Source organism: Bactrocera latifrons, unplaced genomic scaffold (genome assembly GCF_001853355.1).
Source record: "Bactrocera latifrons isolate USDA-ARS-PBARC rearing strain unplaced genomic scaffold, ASM185335v1 scaffold_87, whole genome shotgun sequence".
In the NCBI taxonomy this organism is placed as follows: domain Eukaryota; kingdom Metazoa; phylum Arthropoda; class Insecta; order Diptera; family Tephritidae; genus Bactrocera; species Bactrocera latifrons.
In genome coordinates, this window is record NW_017537567.1 from 279929 (window position 1) to 300086 (window position 20158).

At 40.0% G+C, this 20158-nt stretch overlaps 1 protein-coding gene across 1 annotated transcript in view; it reads left to right on the forward strand.

Moving 5' to 3' along the window:
• Positions 1-18206, forward strand: part of LOC108977333 (rho GTPase-activating protein 21) — a gene marked incomplete in the record, with an annotated part of 109524 nt that extends 91318 nt beyond the window's left edge. The window contains 11 exon segments of the mRNA XM_018946953.1: positions 7630-8457; positions 8557-8933; positions 11029-11157; positions 11352-11877; positions 12108-12228; positions 13799-13894; positions 13963-14277; positions 14417-14809; positions 14877-15419; positions 15547-16594; positions 16700-18206. Coding sequence (XP_018802498.1) covers positions 7630-8457; positions 8557-8933; positions 11029-11157; positions 11352-11877; positions 12108-12228; positions 13799-13894; positions 13963-14277; positions 14417-14809; positions 14877-15419; positions 15547-16594; positions 16700-17961 — 5638 coding nt within the window.
• Positions 18207-20158: the final 1952 nt, after the last annotated feature.

Consider the following 20158-nt stretch of genomic DNA (forward strand, 5'->3'; position numbering starts at 1 on the left):
GTTATAAAAGCTCGAGTTATAGAAGTTCAGCTGTATTTGCATTTGAATTTCAAAATTAAGCTAATGGAAGACATCATTATTAATTACGGTATATAAGTTCGTAATAAAGGTAGACTAAGCATCGCATTATACTGGTCCAAACCTCATTTTTGAACAATATGACCATAACCAAAATTTTTTTAAAAGGTAAAAAAAGAATAATAAAACAATGGTTTCAAATATTTAGGCCATTCCAAGCAACACAAGCATCAAACTGTAGTAAAATTTGACACTATAATAAAAATTCACATAAATTCCCAACCAAAACTAACGCCAAGATATGTTTGTCATAAACGAAGCATAATCATAAACATACTTAAAAACTTTACATACGAAGTGTGTTCAAAAAGTAAAGCGAATTTTGAATTTTCGCGGGTTACGTATATTCGAATTTCGAATTTTTTGTGGCGTTATGTTGGTACTCATGTCTCTCAYTTATGCCGATAAGCTCGGCCATTTTGAATGTTCATTTAATTGTTGACAGCTGCTTTGCTTGCACGTATTTTGGATCGTCTTCGATTTTTACCTATTCAAAAAAATGGATCAAAGACCCTGTATCAAATTTTGTGTGAAAAACGAAATTAAGTGCGCGGATGCATTCCGAAGGTTGTCTGTGGCATACGGAGACGCTACCTTGGACCGAAGCAAAGTTTATCGGTGGTACGAAATGTTCTCAGAAGGCCGAGAAGATGTGACAAAAATTGGCTTTTGCACCACGATAACGCCCCTGCTCACACATCGTTGCTTGTGCGCGACTTTTTCGCCAAAAACAACACACTAATGATGGCGCAGCCACCGTATTCCCCAGATCTGGTCCCCTGTGATTTTTTCTTGTTCCTTAAACTGAAGAGGCCCATGAAAGGACGACGTTACGCTTCTCTTGACGAGATAAAGACGGCATCGAAGCAGGAGCTAAAGAAGATAAAAAAATAATTTTTTGAAGTGCTTCGAAGATTAGAAAAACCGTTGGCACAAGTGTATAATATCTCATGGGGATTACTTTGAAGGGGACAAAATAGATATTCTTGAATAAATAAATAATTTTTGAAAAAACACAAAATTCACGATACTTTTTGAACACACCCCGTAAATTGCACATACAATTTTAAAAACAAAAATGAAAATAAAAAAGGCAATCAACACAAGCGTAAATATTATAAACTCAATACTGTGCCAACAACAGCAATAAACCTATAAAAAAAGACTCGAAACAACCTATGTGGGCATGACCGGTTGAATTCGATGGTCTAACATAGCGACCCTACGAAAATGCCCACTGCCCTGCACATCAAAGCTGGACGCTGCACAAACCGAAGACCAGCGTGCATCACGTATGGTCAAGCCGCATAGGCACGGGTATCACTATCGCCGTCGCTCTCGGCTGCCATGCGGCTGTCAACCCGTAAAAATACTTGTTGATGCAGGGCAACAAAAGCCAATAATGCGAGGAAAACAGTGCGAACTCGCGACTTGCATGAAAATATGCGAAAATGCGCGTAAACATTTGTACAATAATAAAACCCGAAATGAAACTGAAACTATAAACAACGAAAGCTTCCAACATTCAAATTGTAAAAAGGAAAACATAAAAAACACCATCACCAACGTTGGCCTGTGGCTGGGTGATTGACTGTCACAAATTATTGGCAACACACATTTTTGTAGCCCTTTCATTTGTTGTCAGACTGACATAGTGACAGTTTGAGTTGAAGTTTTTGTTTTTTTTTTTAGATTATTTTTTTATTTATTGTTTATTTGTTTTTGCTGTTGTACCTGTGTTACATAAATTAACGCAAAACCAAATAGGCGTTAATAGACCTTCGAGATATCGACCAGCCAGCCCAAAGTAGTAAAAGTGCATCGCGGCTGGTCACTTGGGTATGCCATAAAGCAAATGTGCTATAAGTGACAGTTGGCAGCAGCGGAGCAGCGAGTTGTTACGGTGTTGGCGTTGTGTTGACAGTAAATACCCGCGTCTGAAGCGTGCAGCAATTGCGTCGCGCATTTTATCACATATGCATACTAAGTTTGCATTATTAATATGAGTTTAAATAAAAATATATAATTTACTGTAATATTTAAATAGTATTGTCAATAATATTATCGATTATTTACATCTCAAACAGTGAACAGAAACTCTTTAAGTTATGCTATATTCCTTTCAAGGTCAACTACCTTTCCACTCAGCATTTATTCCACATATTGCCATATATTAATATTGGTAAGCGGTATTATCTTAATTTGACAATTGATTAAATAAATTATAAATATTTTTAAAAAGAATCCGTACTAAAACCCAGAATTTTTTTAGGTAGTCTACGAACACAAGTCTGGTATTTGAGTGACATAAAGCCTTCAGTGAATTTCGTAAAGTCATCGAATACTTGCCACATGGCCCACCTCTCCTCCATTGCACTTCTATTAATGACAATAACATGGAAACCCTTGAAGTAACGTTTCTTAAAAATAATTGTGTTGGTAACAGAGCGATAGCCGAGGATCTCAACAACTTTTTTCTATTAATTTTTTGGGTATGAAGCGTGTCAACGCAAGACTCGCACCAAAAGACATGAATGCGCCATCAAATGAACTTCCATAACTCGATTGTGACTGATTTCTTAACATGAAACGAGAGTCATCGCTTAGCCCCCGCATTAGCTAGATTTGACTCCCTGTGCTAGTTTTTCTGGTTTCGAAACTGAAAAATCCGCTTCTGGGAACGCGCCCTGAGTCTATGGACCCAATATATAAAAACCACTGTACAAACTTTTGGCGTCGTAAATAAACAGCTGCCAAACTGATTGACATATAGAGTTCAAATTTGATATCAGCATAAAAAATGGTGAAATTTTTATTGAATCTGCACCAATCCGATTCAAATTTAATCTTGTGTGCACGTAAATAATTTGGAGCATTGTTTGATATTCATATTTAGTATATCTAAGCAAATTGCAATGTCTGCCATTAGATCTAGATAAACTTATGTTACTAACTGGTGTAGTTCGCATTTCGAAGGTATCAACCTTTTTGAAACTGTTGATCGATACCGTCTATGCGTTGCAAGCGAAAAATAACTCACGTTTTGGTTACCTATGTCAATCTTTCCTGTGGCAACTAGTTTCAGCAAAACGGTGGAAAGAAAAAAAAATCAGCTAATGAAACCACCACTTTTCTCGGTTGAACTTTAAGAGTTTAAATAATAAGAAGAAATTGGTTTACCAGTTGGACTTTGATTGCTTTGATTGCTAAAGTACTCTTTGAGGGGATGGGTCAAGACAACGGTTAATGCCTATAAACCAGATACAACTGACTAGTAAAACTCCTGCAGTTAGTGTAAGGTACAAAGATAATACTGTCAAAATTATCGGAAGAGCTGTATTTTTCGGTGGTTCCTACTGGAAGTCAGTCTAAAAGCTGAAGAGACTTTTCCCATCAGCATAAGTAAATAAGTAAATCACTGTTCTAACTTAATCCACAACTATTTGCCATGGTTTCAGTCTTTGCTAAGCACTCACTCACTCACCCCTAACAGTATTGTCTATCTTCCGAATATGAAAAACTACCCACATGCTTTCCTCAGACACTTGCGCTTCTTTTTTTCTTGCTTCCTTCACATAGACATGGTTTGTAAACTTGTTCAAGGTCAATTGAATAATGTTCTGTCAATTTTAATTTTTTATACATTTTTTTTTCGGTGAGAGCATGCTGTTTTACGCATGCTATCACACTACGCTACAATTCGCCAATTCCAGCGCCGCGTTGTTTTCCTGGACTATGGCAGCTAATGGAAAGGGGAAAAAATCGGATATTCAATTTTGCGCGCAGCGCTCAAAACAGAGAAAAATAAATTGTAGATGGCACATGAAACGCGAAAAAAAAGAATTGCGCCCAAACGCAAGTTGTGTGCGTTCCTTTTTGAGACTGACTGTGCCGCCGCTCACAAATAAGTCATGGCAACCGCATGTATGGCACTGGGCAGCGTGCGTTATGTGTGCGCGTTGTTTTTGTTGTTTATTATTATTATTTTTGTATATGCTACGAGCAGGCGGCATGCTTGCTGCGCACATTTATATTTGATAGCAAATTGAAATTATATTAATCACATTTATTTTTTTACTATTTTTTCGATTATATTTCACTGATAGGCAGTAGATTTTTAAGATTTATTTTTGAATATTTGCTGCTCAATCATTCTCCTCCAATAATGTCAACTATAGTACATCAAATACGCGGTGGCAGGTGGGTGGCGGTGGTGCGCTTGTCGAACTGTCGCGCATGCGCTATTTAAGGAGTTGCGTCGACTGTGCGACGGCCTCACCAATTTCAATAGATTGCCATAGTCGTCATCAGTGTCGCTATGCGCGCCCTCCATAATGGGTAACTCCATTCCGTGCGCTAGCAGCGCATAGCAATATTCATACGTCAACGCTTGCGTATGCCCCCAATGGGTGGATGGATAATGCCTGGTGACGGTGAGCGTGCTAAGCTCTGATGGCGCTGCCTGTTGTGCCCGTTGAATATGTGTGTGCCCGCCCGTCGCCTGTCGCCGTTTGAGTTTTCTAGCGTACGCGTTCGCACTGAAGGTTGTGGCCCCGACGCCTATGTCCGATTGTCAGTGCACATCGCATTCTCGTGCGCGCCAGTCCGTTTCGATGCGGCTTTCAACGTTTTCAGTTCCAAATTCCAACAGGAATGTCCCGCACACAAGCTACGCCTGAACGCGCTGTCCGCCCACCAATCAACTGCGACGCATTGATTTGCGTATTTCGTCTACGTGCCAAAGACAACAACAACAACAAWAATAATAACAACAACAAAACTAATATTAACGACAACAACATTGCTCCTCGATATTAAATACGCGTCAAATTAAGTTGACGCGTTGTCAATATCATTTGAATTTCTAGTGTTTGCGCGCTCGCCACAGCGTCTACTTTCGCGTTTGCCTAGTCAGTCGGAGTACTTAGTCAATCAAGCTGGCTGGCAAACGGCGGACGGTAGTTAATAAATTATTAAGCGCACACTTGTAGCTTTTGCAAAAATTAAGAACGCTTAATGATCGCGCGCGCGCTTGCTGCTCGTCGGCGTTTTTTTCGGTTAGATCATTTGCCTGTGTTATCAACGTTTTAGTTGTTGCATCTTCGGGTAGTAATCTCAACGCTCTCAAAAAACACCCCACACAATCAGCAGTGGCATTGCAATAATAAATTCTACTATCTCCAGCGATAATCTTGCAAATCTAAATTTAGAAAGAATCTATATAGAAGTGTCTATTAAGTGGTCGCCAAGATAGCTGTTTAATTACGCTCAGTGAATTCGCAATTGCGCCACATTTGCATAGCTAATTATTGCCAGCTTGCATGCGCGCGCGCTTAGCGCTCGTCAACCAACCACACCCTGCCATCAGTTTTCAGCATTTCTTTAGAAGCGCGCATGTGCATTAAGTGAATTATTTATAATAGAAATTAATAATGCAAATGTTCGCGTACTTAATTTGTAGTGTGTGAAATGTTTGTGCTGTAAATAAAAGTCGCGACTTCGATACGAATTCATCATTGGCGCTCTCTCTGAGTCGCTTTTTGAGTGCGCGCTACTTGTTGCATTCCGATGTTATGATGGGGCCGATGGATGCGGTTTTGAGTTGTTTTTGCAGAATGTGTCAGTCACCATGTCGTAGGTGTGTGTGTGTGTCTATATTTGCTCTATTCTTTTCTCTCAAAACCGCCTTATAATCATATAAACTGACCAATCAAAATCATGTCCTTGCATGGAAAACTTTTTTATTTTATAAAATGTCATCCCACACATTTGCAAGAGTAATTATTCTAGGCAACGGTAAGTTAGTGCCAATAAGGCACGCATAGACCAGGTTGGTCCTTCGCGATACCAGATGGAGTTCAGTTGCTAAGTCTAAGAGGTTTGATGAGAATTTTAACAGGATCTGCCGTCTCACTCTTGAACGTCCTGCAGTGTATCATACCGTAGATACTTATACGTAGTCTTGCCAATACGGGACAAGTACACAAGAGATGCTCCATTGTTTCCCTGATGGCTTACTCTAGACTTTTCCCACAGTATTCTCGTTCTGTTAGACCCATCCTTTCTACTGCCGCTCTGCTTATCAAGACACTTTTGTCTCAAATGCTATACGAGGTTACTGCCTTGATTGCTCCTTGGCTGTCTACGTACATGTTGACTCTGGAATTGTCTGCAGGCGCATTAGAGGATAGCTCCGCGGCTATCGCAATAGCAAATACCTTAGCTTGAAATATACTGCAGTAGTCTGGCAACTTAATAGTTTGCCTTATGTATAACTCTGCACGGTATATTACCGCACCAACTCCATCGTCCATTTTCCAGTCATCCATAGAGATGTTTAGAGTTTTGCGCGTATTTTTAAGTTTGCTATTTTTTTATACTTAAAACCTTATTTCCCAATTGAAAAGTGGGATCATGTAGTCGGTGTTTGCCCAGGCGCCATTGCCCACATATGCAACGGTATAAACTTCGAACAAAATTTTCAGATCGGATCACTGTTGCGTAAAGATTTTTATTTGTGAAGGGTATTATTGCTTCGGTTGATTTTCATTATTTTATTTTCAGATTACATCCAGTTAATCTTCAGGGCTCAAAATATCATAATGATATTATTTATCGTTACCAAAGCTTCAGCCGTTTGGAACTACTTTTCCTAAAAATTTGTTTCTTACCGATCCAAACTCAGTAAGATCTTCCAATAATAGTCCTTAACCGGACAAAATCCGTGTCGATTCCTGCAGCGTAGAACCGGTTGTTGTAGGAATTCTGACTCTCGCGCAACTTCGTTCTGGATGTTGGAGTAGTAAAACCTGCTAGCTATCCAGACGCAGCCCTGACGTACCAAACATATGTCCTGCATGAAAGACTAACCACCGAAGAAAACTAATCAGCTCTTTGCATATCTGACGAACCGACTCCGTCGAAACAGCCCGTTTCCTCGAACTTCCGTTAAGTGAATTCGATGACAGTTAATTTGACCCGTTCCGAAGGAAATCGAGCTGATTCCACGATAGTCGGGTCTATGTAACCGGAACGTACCAGGTTTCTTTATCACGTTTTCTCGATTTTCTGTTAAGTGACTTCGATGACAGTTAAAATTAACCGTTCCCACGACGGTCGGGCAGTTGCCATGATAGTCGGGTCTATGTAACCGGAACGGACCCTCATTTTTACTCGGTCAAGGACTGTCAACTTGGTAGAACTCTGCCCCTACAAAAACAACAACATCAACCACAGTTAATTTTGCGCAGCGCATTTCCCCAGAGTCTAAATAATCACAACAACTTGAGTCTGAGAAATATTACGTCGCTTAACTTAAAGTTTTTAAGACCAAATAATTTTTACTGTTTTTTTATAAGTGGCAACTCTATCATATTTAGACGCATATGCATATACATTGAAAAACCGCTTTCAATATTAATTTATTAATATACATATACAATATATATACAATATGTACATACATATATTCATTATGTAAACTTTATAAGCTTACTCTTTCTTCAAAAATTTCACACAAATCTCATTTACATCGATTTTTTTCATTTGCAGCTCCCAACCGCCGCCCAATTTGACAGTATTATCCCGACAACAACAGCAACAACATCAACTCTATCACACACAATCAGCTGCAGCGGCAGCGGTCGCAGCCAATTCCGCCTTCTATGCGCCCGCTTCGGGTGTCGGCGCCGTTGACACCAGCGAATTGATGATACGCCTACGTGAATCGATCAAGCAAAAAGAGGAATTCCTTAAATCACCGCTGCCACACACGCACGCCACGCTGCACAGCGTACCTGCTGTGAGCCACACCGCCCAACAGCATTTCTTCCCGCCGCACACACCACCGTCGGGCAGCCCGCAATTGTCTATGGTGTCGACGACATCGACATCGGCCGGTTCATCAGTGCTGAGCAGCATAGGTGGCGGCGGCGGCGGGCCGCGTGGTCAGGTGCGTACACACGTTAAGCAACCACTCTCGGCAACATCCTCATCGGCGTCGAGCACGCGTGAGCTGTTGCCCGCCAACGTCAGTGCAATTGAAATGCACCAATACTACAGCAGTGTCAGCAGCAGTGGCAATGCTGCCAAAAATCACGTTGYAACCACTAGTGGTAGTGGTGGTGGTGGTGTTGGCGGCGTCGGTGGCAACTACATTAGCATGGAGAGTGCTTTGAGTCGTAGCAGTGTGTTGAATGCGGCAAGTGTGAGCGCTGGTGGTGTGCGTGCTAGCGGCGTTGAAACGGCGCCCTTGCGACATGCAGCTGGCAATGGCAGCGCAAGCAGCCGATCGAGCAACAACAATGGCATGGGTGATAAATATGTAAAGGATTTGGATTATTTGGAAACCCTGCAGGAGACTGGAGTCACCAATAAAGTGTAAGTTGTATTGGCATAAACCATTTTTCATATACTATATCCAGCATTTTCATACAAATTTATTTATTGCATTTTCGTACACATTCATTTTCATTCCAGTTTCGAACGCAAGCTCGTCTCTCATCTCGCCAAAGGTTTTGATCCCTTCCAACCGCTCTCCATCAACACAAGTGCCTGTGTTGAGCCTAGCGCCACCGCAGCAGCAGCTGGCAATGTGGTGCTGATAAAAAAACCCACAGTGCTGTACGAATCGCTGCAACATCATCCGTTGCATCAGCTACAGGTACAACAACTGCAACAAACACAGCAAGCGCAAACGTCACACGCGCCAATGCAATTGTCGAAGTTGCAACAGCATCAGCTACAACAACAACAACAGCAACATGGTAGTGTGGTGGATGGTGTGCAGTATAGTCGCATGGAAATCCACAAGGCCAGTTTGGCTACGACTACCATCGATCATGCGCCGTCTAATAGTGAGTTATATGCATACATATTTTATTTTTCTTAACTTTTTTTGAAAGTTATTGAGCAGACGAGTAGAGCGTTTTGAAGACTTGATTTGTATTATATCCCGAACTGTGTATATTCCGTTTGCCATGAAGTTTGTAAAACCCAGTAGAAAACTTCGGAGGCTCTACAAAGTATGTTTTTATATCTACAAAGTATGTCTATTTATATACATATATGTATATATATGATCAGGTTGACGAGCTAATTCAATTTGGCCACACCCGTCGGTCTGTCCGTCTGCTTCAAGTCTTCAACTGCTGATATCGGACGAATTTAGCATATAGCCGTTTTATAAACTTAACGATCAAGGTCCAAGTTCTTATATGGAATACCGTAATCTCTGAAAAAATTTAGTGAACCAATCGTCATAATTCTTTAAACACTTTTAAAATAAAAGCGCGATTTCCAAGCATTGAAGAGGTTACAGAAGACATTCTCCGGAATAGCTAGAGAGTTGAGGTACATGCTGCTTAGATCCCCTCTGTCGTCTCAAAATGCTTGCCTTTCATCGGCCTTTTCAGGAAAGGAACCAAAAGAAAAAAGGGCCTGGGGGGCCACATCTGGACTCTAGGGCGGCTGCGGAATCGTTGGGATGTCGAGCTTGGTTAGGTAGCTAGGTAGTTCACAAGTTTTCATCGTTAGTGGGCACTTTGGGACATGCTTTGCGCTCTCCTTGTGCAGGTTCAAGTGCTCTATCAAATCACAGATTTTGATAAATTTAACATCTGAACAATTCAACAAATACTTAGTCGACGGTCTAAGCTCAAAACTTTGCTCACACGAGTCACAATGTCGGTGTTTGTCGAAGTCGCAGGTCACCCAAGACGGTCTTCATCAGCGACCTCTTCCCGGTTCTCCGAAAAGGCCCGGTGCCACCGAAACACACCACTTCTTGCTAAAGCAACATCTGGGTAAGCCTGCTTGATCATTTCAAACGTTTTTGTCGCAGATTTACCGAGCTTCACACAGAATTTAATCGCGTAACTTTGCTCTAACGAACGCTGGATTTTCGGCTTGCTCCACTGACAGAAACACGTCTCGCAAAAATGTTTGTACTTACTCTCCAGGTCCTCGGAGACAACTGATCAGCCGCTCGTTCGTTATCCATGTATGTATATCTGGCACATAAGCTGATCGAGCAAAATCGAGTCTTTGTATGGAAACTTTATTTTTTTGACAAGATATCTTCACGATATTTGGCATAAATGAATGTCCAGGGAAACGTCAAAATTTAAGTACATTTTGTTCGGATCGAACCTATGTCATACAATCTGATCGATCAAAATCAAGTCGTTGTACGAAAAGATTTTTTATTTGAGAAATTATCTGTCACGATTATTGTTCGAGACAAAGTTCGACGATTTGTCGACCAAATTGTTCACATCGGACGATTATATGTAGCATATCCATAGCTGTCATTCAAACGAACCGATCAAACTGAATATAATAGATTCAGTAAACCCTTTCCAAATAATTGGGAGGAATTCTGCCGAACTGGCAGCCCTTAGTTGTACAAAAAACTGGGCCCGTTGCGGATCTTTGCATCAACTAGTTGTAGAGCTAACTATTAGAGTTCAATTCCAACTCATCACAACAATCCGTAATACTCCGCAACATAAAAACTGAGGCTCAGACTTTTCATCAGAGCTTTGGATCAGCTCTTTACTGTCGTTATTCAATACTCGAACCCGACCATTCTCTCCCCAACATCTCTTCTATGTGTAACTTGAGTATAATTGGGAAGAAATGTTTTTATTTAAGCTCGATCATTCTGCATTTAAGCTCGCTCGTTGAACTTAACTTCAATTAGCTTATAAAGAAATCAATTATTTATAGCATTACCGCAATCGTATAACTGTTTCATTAGCAATTGAACTTGCTTAATAAGCCTCATATTAGTTTCATTTATCGCTTGCCTTTTGTTTACTTGCGCAAACAGTGCACTCTTTTTTCTTTACACCGAAACTCGTTTGCCTCGTCGTAAAATAGAAGAGAAACTGCTTAGTACCTGCAAATATCAATATATTTTGTTGCTCTTTTTCCGCCGTATTTTCGCAGAATACACTGGCAAATTACCGGAAGCTCTTGGATCAACAACAACAACAGTTGCGGTGGCTGAACCGAAACCGGCACTCACTGATATCGCCGAAAGCAACGAGGTGGCCGTGGTGCCAGCAAGCAGCCAAGGTAAGTTGCTCTCGCGCTCACAACACTTTTGTTTATAATACACAGCGTTGTGTTGATTGCGTTGGAAAACCAGCTGCATGCAATTGAACTCACTTCCGTTTTGTTGCTGCTGTTTTTCCACTCATCTATTTATATTTCTATTTCGATTTGACCATATCACATCATCATCTTTTGTTATCTTTCTCAACAAACAGTGGCCACAACTACTGGCACTTCCTCGGCGGATGGGAGCAGCGGTTCTGCTGTGGTGCGGCGCTTTAAGCCGATGTCCTCATTTGACGATAGCAAACCGATGCGTCGCATTTCATATCTACGCGCCACTAACAATGAAACCGATTACTCAGCCTCGGACACATCCACTACATCGTTAACTGGTTTGAATAGCAGCAGTGCGATTGGCATTGGTGCACCGCCACTCATTGAGGTGACATCGAAACAATCGTCACTCGATGATGATGATGATGTTGACGATGACGATCCTACGTATGACGTGGTGGCCGTCGATGAACGCGTACAAATACAAAGCCCAGCCGAATTGATGGCGGCCACGGCGCAGGAACAGTTGGTGGAGCAGCAGCAACAGCATTTGAAAGATAGAGCTAGTGTCACTGCAGAGGCGGCTATTGTGGCGGCAGTGACGGCCGCAGGTGTTGGTGGTGGTGCTGCGGCGGCTTTAAGTGAAAGTAGACGCGAATCGGCGAATAGTGAAATACGAAATAGGTGTGTAGAAACCTCGAGTGTAGTGTACTGGTGTTGGTGTTGGTAGATATGCACTGTGTTGTGTCGTGTGTTTTGTGATTGATTTACTAATTACTTAACCCGTGAAAATACGTACACGTAGCGATAGGCATATATGTATGTATATACTATATATCTATGTATATAGCTGTAGATTTAATAAATCAAAAAAGTCATGCCATTTAACGTTTTATTTTATCACTTATTTGCAGCGTTCACATTGACGATGTAATCGCAGACATAAATGGCAAATTGGAGACAAAGGATGTGGCTACCGAAATGGAAGTGTTCGAAACTGAAATGGAGATTAAGTCGTCGTGCATCAATGGAAAGGTGTGTATGGAATTTTAATACGAAATGTTTTCTATTACTGGCAATAAAAAAGTTATCTTTTATATATGAAGTAATAAATTATAAATATTATATATATATGTATATATGTGACCTGGTCTACGAAAAGTGAGCTAACGTGCGAAAACTAGTTTATGACTTTTTGGATTCTATCACGTGAAAAAGCATCTCATCTTCCATCCGAATCAACTAAGATTTTTTGACACCTAAGCCCCCTTTCCGTAGACCAGGTCACATATATGTATATATAATATCAGTATTGTATTTTGCAAATTATGTTATTCCTTATAAACCGATTCGACAAAAATTTTTTCTTAGGTTGACACAACCTTTTTCATATTCGCGTTAATTTTGTTCTCCATACGTCTATTAGTGTTTGTTTGACAGCTGTTTGTTTGTTTACGACGCGAAAAGTTTKTTGGGCGATTTTTAGCATGAAAGAACGTATAAAAAGTTAACCTCGGTGCATCAAATACACTTCGCAAGTTCCAAATTTCCTTACAAGAACTGAAATTTGATCGGTCAGTTTATATGACGGCTATATGCTATAGTTATTCGATCATAACAATATGCGCGGAAATAGAAGCGTTATCTTGCACAATAAGCTATGCCAAATTTCGTGAAGATACCTTCGTTTATAAATAAGTTTTCCATACAAAGTGTGGATTTTGGTCGATTAGTCTGTTAGGCAGCTATATGTATAGTGGTCCGATATCGGCGATTCCGATAAATGAGCAGCTTTAAGGGAAGCAAAAAAACGGGTGCAAAATTTCAGATCAATATCTTAAAACTTGAGGAACTACTTCGCATATATACAGACATACCATCAGACGGCTTTCGTAAAAGACGTGAATCATCGAAAACTTGTGTCATGCGAGTCATCCATACAAGCGTGTCAATGCTAGAGTCGTACCAAAATACCTGAATCGTTTGTACAAGCGACGTCGAATAGAAGTAAAATAGATGCTCGACAATGTAGCTGAAGACCCTTCGTTCCTTAAATTCATAATTACTATTGAAGAGACGTGAGTTTATGGATTGTTCAAAAATCTAACGAAGAGCGCTCCAAAGTACTGAAATATATTATATTTCGAAAAACTGGCTCCGAAACCAAAAAACCAAAAAATTTTCTGAATGCTTTAAAGGCCATCTTAGTCGAGACGTATAAATACATAGCTTATAAAACCTTGGAATAGGAGTTGGCAGGCTTGGAGCCTATTTTGAAGGCATTTATTTTAGTAATGTGAAATTTTTTTTTGTCAGTCTGTTTCAAATTTGATCAGCTGTACTTTGCTTTTAAAATTTATTCAATATTTTGCTATTTTTATTGCTTTAAAGTAGGTGAAATTGTTAATATTTTTTTTTTTGTTGTTAGTCCGGTTCAAATTTGAGCAATACATGTGATTGCTTAAGAAGTTTCAATATTTTGCTACTTTTATTGAATTCCACTTTGCTTTTTTATCATTTACTCATTTCAATTATTTTTCACTAATTCTATAAATAATTTACCACAATAATAACGAAAAAAATCATGCTCCAATATTCCCTGCAGCGTCTTTCGGATTATCGTTCGTGGCGCCAAGTGAAAATCGAAATCAAAGGCGACATTTTACGCATCTATCCCGGTCGTAGTTGTAAGGAGAGCAATGTAAGTTAAAGCAAATATGTTTAAAATATTATTCATATGACTAATGCATGCAAGTTCTATTCACACAGATGATAGAACTCGATATTAGAAATTTTAAAATCTTCGATGAATCAGTCGATAAAAAGAAATCCTACATGTTTCGCATGCAATCGAAACCAACGCAAATCGCCACTTTGGGCAATGAGCTGAATTTGGATGATGTGCCCGACAAGTTGACGTCGTCGGGCAGTAGTGCTTCGACCACAGCGTCGCATATGGAGCCAACACATCACCAGCCCCACCAACAACCAACGGAAATATTATTCAAAACAAAAAGCATGACGGAAATGAAACGCATTTTCGGTTTATTGCAATGGAAGAATAGTTTAATTTATGATGATAGTGTAAGTTATATACTTTTTACTAATTTATTAGTAATTTTTTATTAATTTTTATTAATATTACTAATTTAATTTTTTTATTATTTTATATATTTTTTTTTTAACTATTCTTGCATTTAAAATTCTTTGTTCAATGCCATAGGATCTTCAAGGCAGGCAATTGGCTGAGCCGCAGAAAACCGCGGCTATCTCTAGCATGCCAACAGCAACATACTGTGATGATAACGTACAACACCAACACCAACACCAACAATTACAACCAGAATATTCGCCATTAAGCACAACATCACGCGGCGGCGATTCCGAGATCATATCCGACTCTATTTCGCCGGTGATGAAAACGCGCAAATCATCTTCACACAAAAATATACCCGATAAAGATTTAGGTTCACCAAAAGCCAAAAACTGGAAAGATTTACTCTTTAGACGCGGCGGTGGTAGTAGCAGCCACAATGCGGACATTTCGCCATCAAGCTTAGCTTCCGGTGGCAAGACGACCGGTTCCATTGGTGTGCCCTTAAAATCATGTCCGATGGTGAGTGTTCAGTTTAACCTAGCTTTTTGTAAAAACTTCAATATTATCCACGTCTTTCAACTTGTAGTCCAAGAGCAACGAATATGTGCCGCTGTTAGTGGATGTTTGTACAAATATTGTTGAGACGAAGGGTCTCGGTATCGTTGGTATTTACCGTATACCCGGCAACAAGGCTGCCATATCAGAGCTATCGGAACAGGTGAATAAATCGGACTTTTCATTTGATCGCTGCAACACAGACGTCAGGTGGGAGGACGTGAATGTAGTTTCGAGTCTGCTGAAGCAATACATACGCAATCTGCCCGATGCTTTGCTACCATGTTCCTTCTATATAAATTTCATTGAAGCTGATAAGAAGACGGGTTTGGAACGTATAAAGGAGCTTAAAGAATTGCTTAACACGTTGCCGCGTTACTCCTATGAGACGTTGAAACATTTGATACGACATCTGAGTCGTGTGAGCAAGAATTGTGAAGTGAATTTGATGGAACCGAAGAACTTGGCGATTATTTTCGGTCCGTCAATTATACGCACACCAAACGATACGTTGGAGATCGCTGTGAAGGATATGAAACATCAGTGCCGCATAGTTGAATTGCTCGTGACGCAGGTGAGTAAAATAGAGAATTAAGCTTAGTTTGTTGGAAATAAAGTTCAGAACTCAGAACCACGATCTCAATAGAATAGTAATTTTAAAAACTATTTGATTACATAAAAATTTTAATCTCCTTTCGCAGTATGACTACTTTTTCGAGAATGGTCCCTTGCCCGATCTGGCTGACGTTACCGGCAACACGCCCGTTGCGTCCACCTCCAGTTGCGCTTCTGGTGCGCTACACACCCAAGAGGATCAGACAAATATGTTGCTGCACAATGTATCGAAAATCGAACGACTAACCGAGCGTGAGTCGTCATCCACAACACGCACATCCCGTTTCATTCCACAATTGCGACGGCGTACACACAGTAAGCGTGGCGCTGCCAGCTCGGATACTTACTCGGGCGAAAGTGTGTTGGTAAGCGAAATACAAAATCTGAATCAGAGTCACAATGCATATATGAGTTCGAATAACAAAAACAAAAACAAACATAAACGCAAATCATTGCAATCATCCATCAACCTCAATCAAACCATTACTAAACTCATTTCCGCACCACACAACATGCACAACGCCCTACTCAAGTACAACATAACCAGCACCAATTCCAACACCACCAACAACAACACTACTACACAATCTACACCCAATATATGCGTGGCAGCAGCCACAGCTTCCACTAAGCCTTTAAAGCAATGCGCAACGGCCAGTCGCCAACAGCAGCTGCAGCTGCAGCAGCCGCCACTGCAGCAAATGCAAAAGCAGCAGCTGCAGCAGCAGCGGCGCCGCAAAGCCGTGCCCACAATTTATGATATTGGGCTAACATTGCGTGTACAATTTCAGTCATTGGATTCCACCAAATCCGCTACCACAGCGATGACCACAAGCAGCAGCTCCACCAATGCCACCACGGCGTCGTCGAGTAGCGGTAGTGGCGGCAGCAGCAGTGTTACATCAACAACGCAAAAGACGAAAAAGGAGCGTAACTTCCTGATCAATCATAGCGGAGGTGGCTTTGTGCGTCTGCACCATCGGAAGGCCAGTCTGGATGAGAAGGACTCGGGCAGCTGTAGCGGATCGGGTAGTGGCAGCGGCGGCAGCATGAGCAAAGAGCAGCAACGCAGCAGTGTCGATATATCGGTGCTGCTCACCGATGATGAGTCGAGCAATAGTCGCAGCGATACGGGTATGTACGCGCAATGGCGTGTTAAATTGTTGTAGATTCGTTTTATTTCTTATAAAGTTAACCCGGTTGGACAAATAATTGAATAATTTATGTGTCTCCACATAGGTTCCATGTCACTGACCACCATCACCGATACGCTAGACTCGAAATTGCGCAACTTGCGTAGCGGTTCCGAATCGAATGATGAGAATGGCTCACCCGAGTTCCGGAAAAACCGACGGCACACGCTTGGCCAGCCACTGCATTTGCATTCTGAAAACATTCCCTATGCCGATGAATCGCCTGAGCGTCATTTTCATTCCTGCCCCTTGGATGCGCCGAATGTGCTGATGCTAAGTCGATCCTGCACCGCCACCAACACCATCGCCTCGGCCAAAGCGAATGAGAGCAAAGAGCAGCGTGTGGCAGCGGTTCTATCCGCGTACAAAAACAACAAATTACAACATTCGGCTACCGTGCCCATTAATCCCGGTTCGACAACAACAATTGTGGGCAGCGGTAGTACACCCTCGACGGCGGCATCAACGCCAACTGCTATATTAACGGTAAAGACGTCAAATACCCAAGGCGGTATCGGCGCCAATGTTGGCGGTACCGGTAGCGGTGGCAACTTGGCGCGTAATTCCTATTTGGGGCGTGGCACACGCTTTAACAAACAAGTGTATGAACAACAATGTTGCTCGGACGATGACTCAGAGGGTTCGACTACAAGCGATCCGAAAGATTCACTCATCATAGCATCGCCGCCATTTTTTCTAGACCGTTACAATAAAAAGCGACGCGATCATCGACTCTTTCGCTCCGCTTCGTTCAATTGTCGCAACTATTCATCATCGTCGGGCCGACACAGCAGCAGCGGTGGCCATCACAACACCGGCGGCTCGGCATCAGCATTGACTAAGGATGAAAAGACTGATATGAACCTAACGAAGAAGCGACAGATACAAAACAAACAGAATCGTTCCATTAAACGACGACACACCGTGGGCGGACCGCACGACTATGTCGGACCCAATGGTTGTCCGCCAGCGAATACCAACAATTGCAATCATCATCACACCTGTAAGGTCACAGCGGGTGCGGGTGGCACTACAACAACCACGACAACTGTGTTGCGACGCATTCCTATACCAAGCGCTAATGGCAACATCAGCAACAACAACAACAATATCAATGCAAACCTAACGCAAGACGGCAACAATGGCAATGGTGGCGGCGGCAGCGGCAATGGCGGCGGCAACGGTGGCAATGGCGTGGTCAGCGACAATGCCGGCAGCGCAACAGTGGCCATGGCGAGCGCCGCGGGCGGCGAGCACGTGCTGGAAGTGGGCATACGCATAAAGAATATCAACAGAAGTCGGTATTAGACGCGTAAATGCGAGTAAAGAGTAAACTGTAACGTGCAGTCGGAAAATCGTAAAGTCGAACAGTGCAGTTAGCAGCGCAGCGCAATTGCAAAAGCAGTTGCTGCAAGGAAAAGCTAAAAACAAGAAAAAAACACCAATTAGTTATTAAGTTCACAAATACAAAAAAGTCAGCAGCGTTCATTTAAATGTGTGTGTAAAAAATAAGCATTCTAGTATTAGCAAGTAAACAGTTATCATTAAAAAAACAAAACAGAAAAAGCGCAAAACAACAATGAAGAAAGTGCTGAGGATATTTATGCTGTGTCGCGAGTAAAGAGTATTGCTTAACAAATTCCTGCATGCATCCAGTATATTAAATATAGGATTTAGAACCACTACCTACTCGAAAGCACAGAGTTTGAAGAGTAAAAAGGTAAACTTTGTAAAATTATAATTTGGTATTTTTGGCTATATTTTGAATTTTGTAGCGTAGTCTGTTGAAATTTAGTAAATTTATGTAAATTAAGAATTTTTAGCATGGTTTTTATTATTGAATTGAATTAGTCTAGTGTAGCATTTGAAATATTTTTGTAAAACTAATTAAGATTATCAATTAAAAGTAGTTTATACAAATTCTAAACAAAAAGCATGATTTTTGTATTATTTAAAATTTATTTGATTTTTTAATCGAATTAAACTTCACTACGTTAGCTTGGAGTAATCAGAATAACAGAGCTGAAGTATAACTGATAACTAAAAGTGCATTGTTGCAGATTTTTGACTTGACCAAAATTAATATTTATATTTTGTAAAAATTTAAAAAAATCAAATGTTTAAAAAAAAATTGGAAAAATCAAATTATAAGTATTTTCTAAAAAACCCAAATTTTAATTGGAAATTTAACTCATTAGCTAAAAATTATCCCCATTTATTTTCGAAATATCCAATTTTGAGCTAAAATTAAACTATAAAGCTAGAAATGTTACCCAACCTCTCGCTATCATAGCATAAATATCCTTAATGCAAAAAAATTTAAATTTATTAAACAAATACATATAAATATATTATATGTATATATTAAATGTAAACGCACTTAAAAAGATACAACACCTCCCAACGCCTACACACAAGCCAAGCAACTTTAGTGGTAAAATTACAAATTAAAAAAACCAAAAAATAATACAAAAAATATTTATTTATAGCAATATAAATAAGACGTTAAAAATGCATGGAAGGTTGAAAATGGAAACTTTTTTTTGGAACGAAGTTGTAATGTGACAAATCAACTTATGTTTTATAGAAAATGTAGTTTTTGAAAAATTTAGTCTATGAAAATTTTATTTTCGAAAAATTTTAAGTTTTGCAAAACTTTGCTCTTGAAATACTTAATTTTTGAAAAATTTAGTTTTTGAAAATTTTAGTTTTTATAAAATTTAGTTTTTGGAAGTTGCAATTTTTGAAAAACTTTGCTTTTGAAATATTTTATTTTTGAAAAATTTAGTTATTGAAAATTGCAAATTTTGAAAAACTTTGCTTTTGAAATACTTAATTTTTGAAAAATTTAGTTTTTAAAAGTTTTAATGTTTGAAAATTTAGTTTTTGAAAATTTTGTTTTTGAAATTTTTATTTTTTGAAAGGAAAATGTTATGTTGTTAACTCTTATACCGAAGTTTCTACAGTTCTAAATGCTATTAGCTATCAGTAAGACGAAGAATGCGAAAATTGACAACTTGAAGACTCTTAAAGACCGTTTTCGTTAAAGTAGTAACGAAAAAGTAAAGAAACGGAAAACTAATAGAAATAGGCAAGAAAATACACACATTTTCACAATTCAAAACTATTTAAATGCACAAAAACAAAGAAAGTGCGTCGCTTGTTTACACAGGTGCTTAACAGCTGTTTCTTCATATGACAGCAGCTAATTTTTGCAAACATAAATTGTACCAGGTTGTTGTTGTTGTTGTTATAGGTACAGAATTCTGTCGAGTTGATAGTCCTTAATTGAATAACAATCCGGGTCCGTTTCGGTTTCGTAGACCCGACTGTCTCTCTTACTCTTTCAACTTGTGTTCTTTTCCGTTAAGTTYTCACTAGTGTTAGTTAGTTAGCTATTCCGAAATGAATTTGCAATTGGTTTTTACTTTCTCAGAAGTCATGGTGCTTTAAGAAATCTCATGAAAATCCGAGCGTTGTTGTTAAATCGGTATAAAGCAAGTGC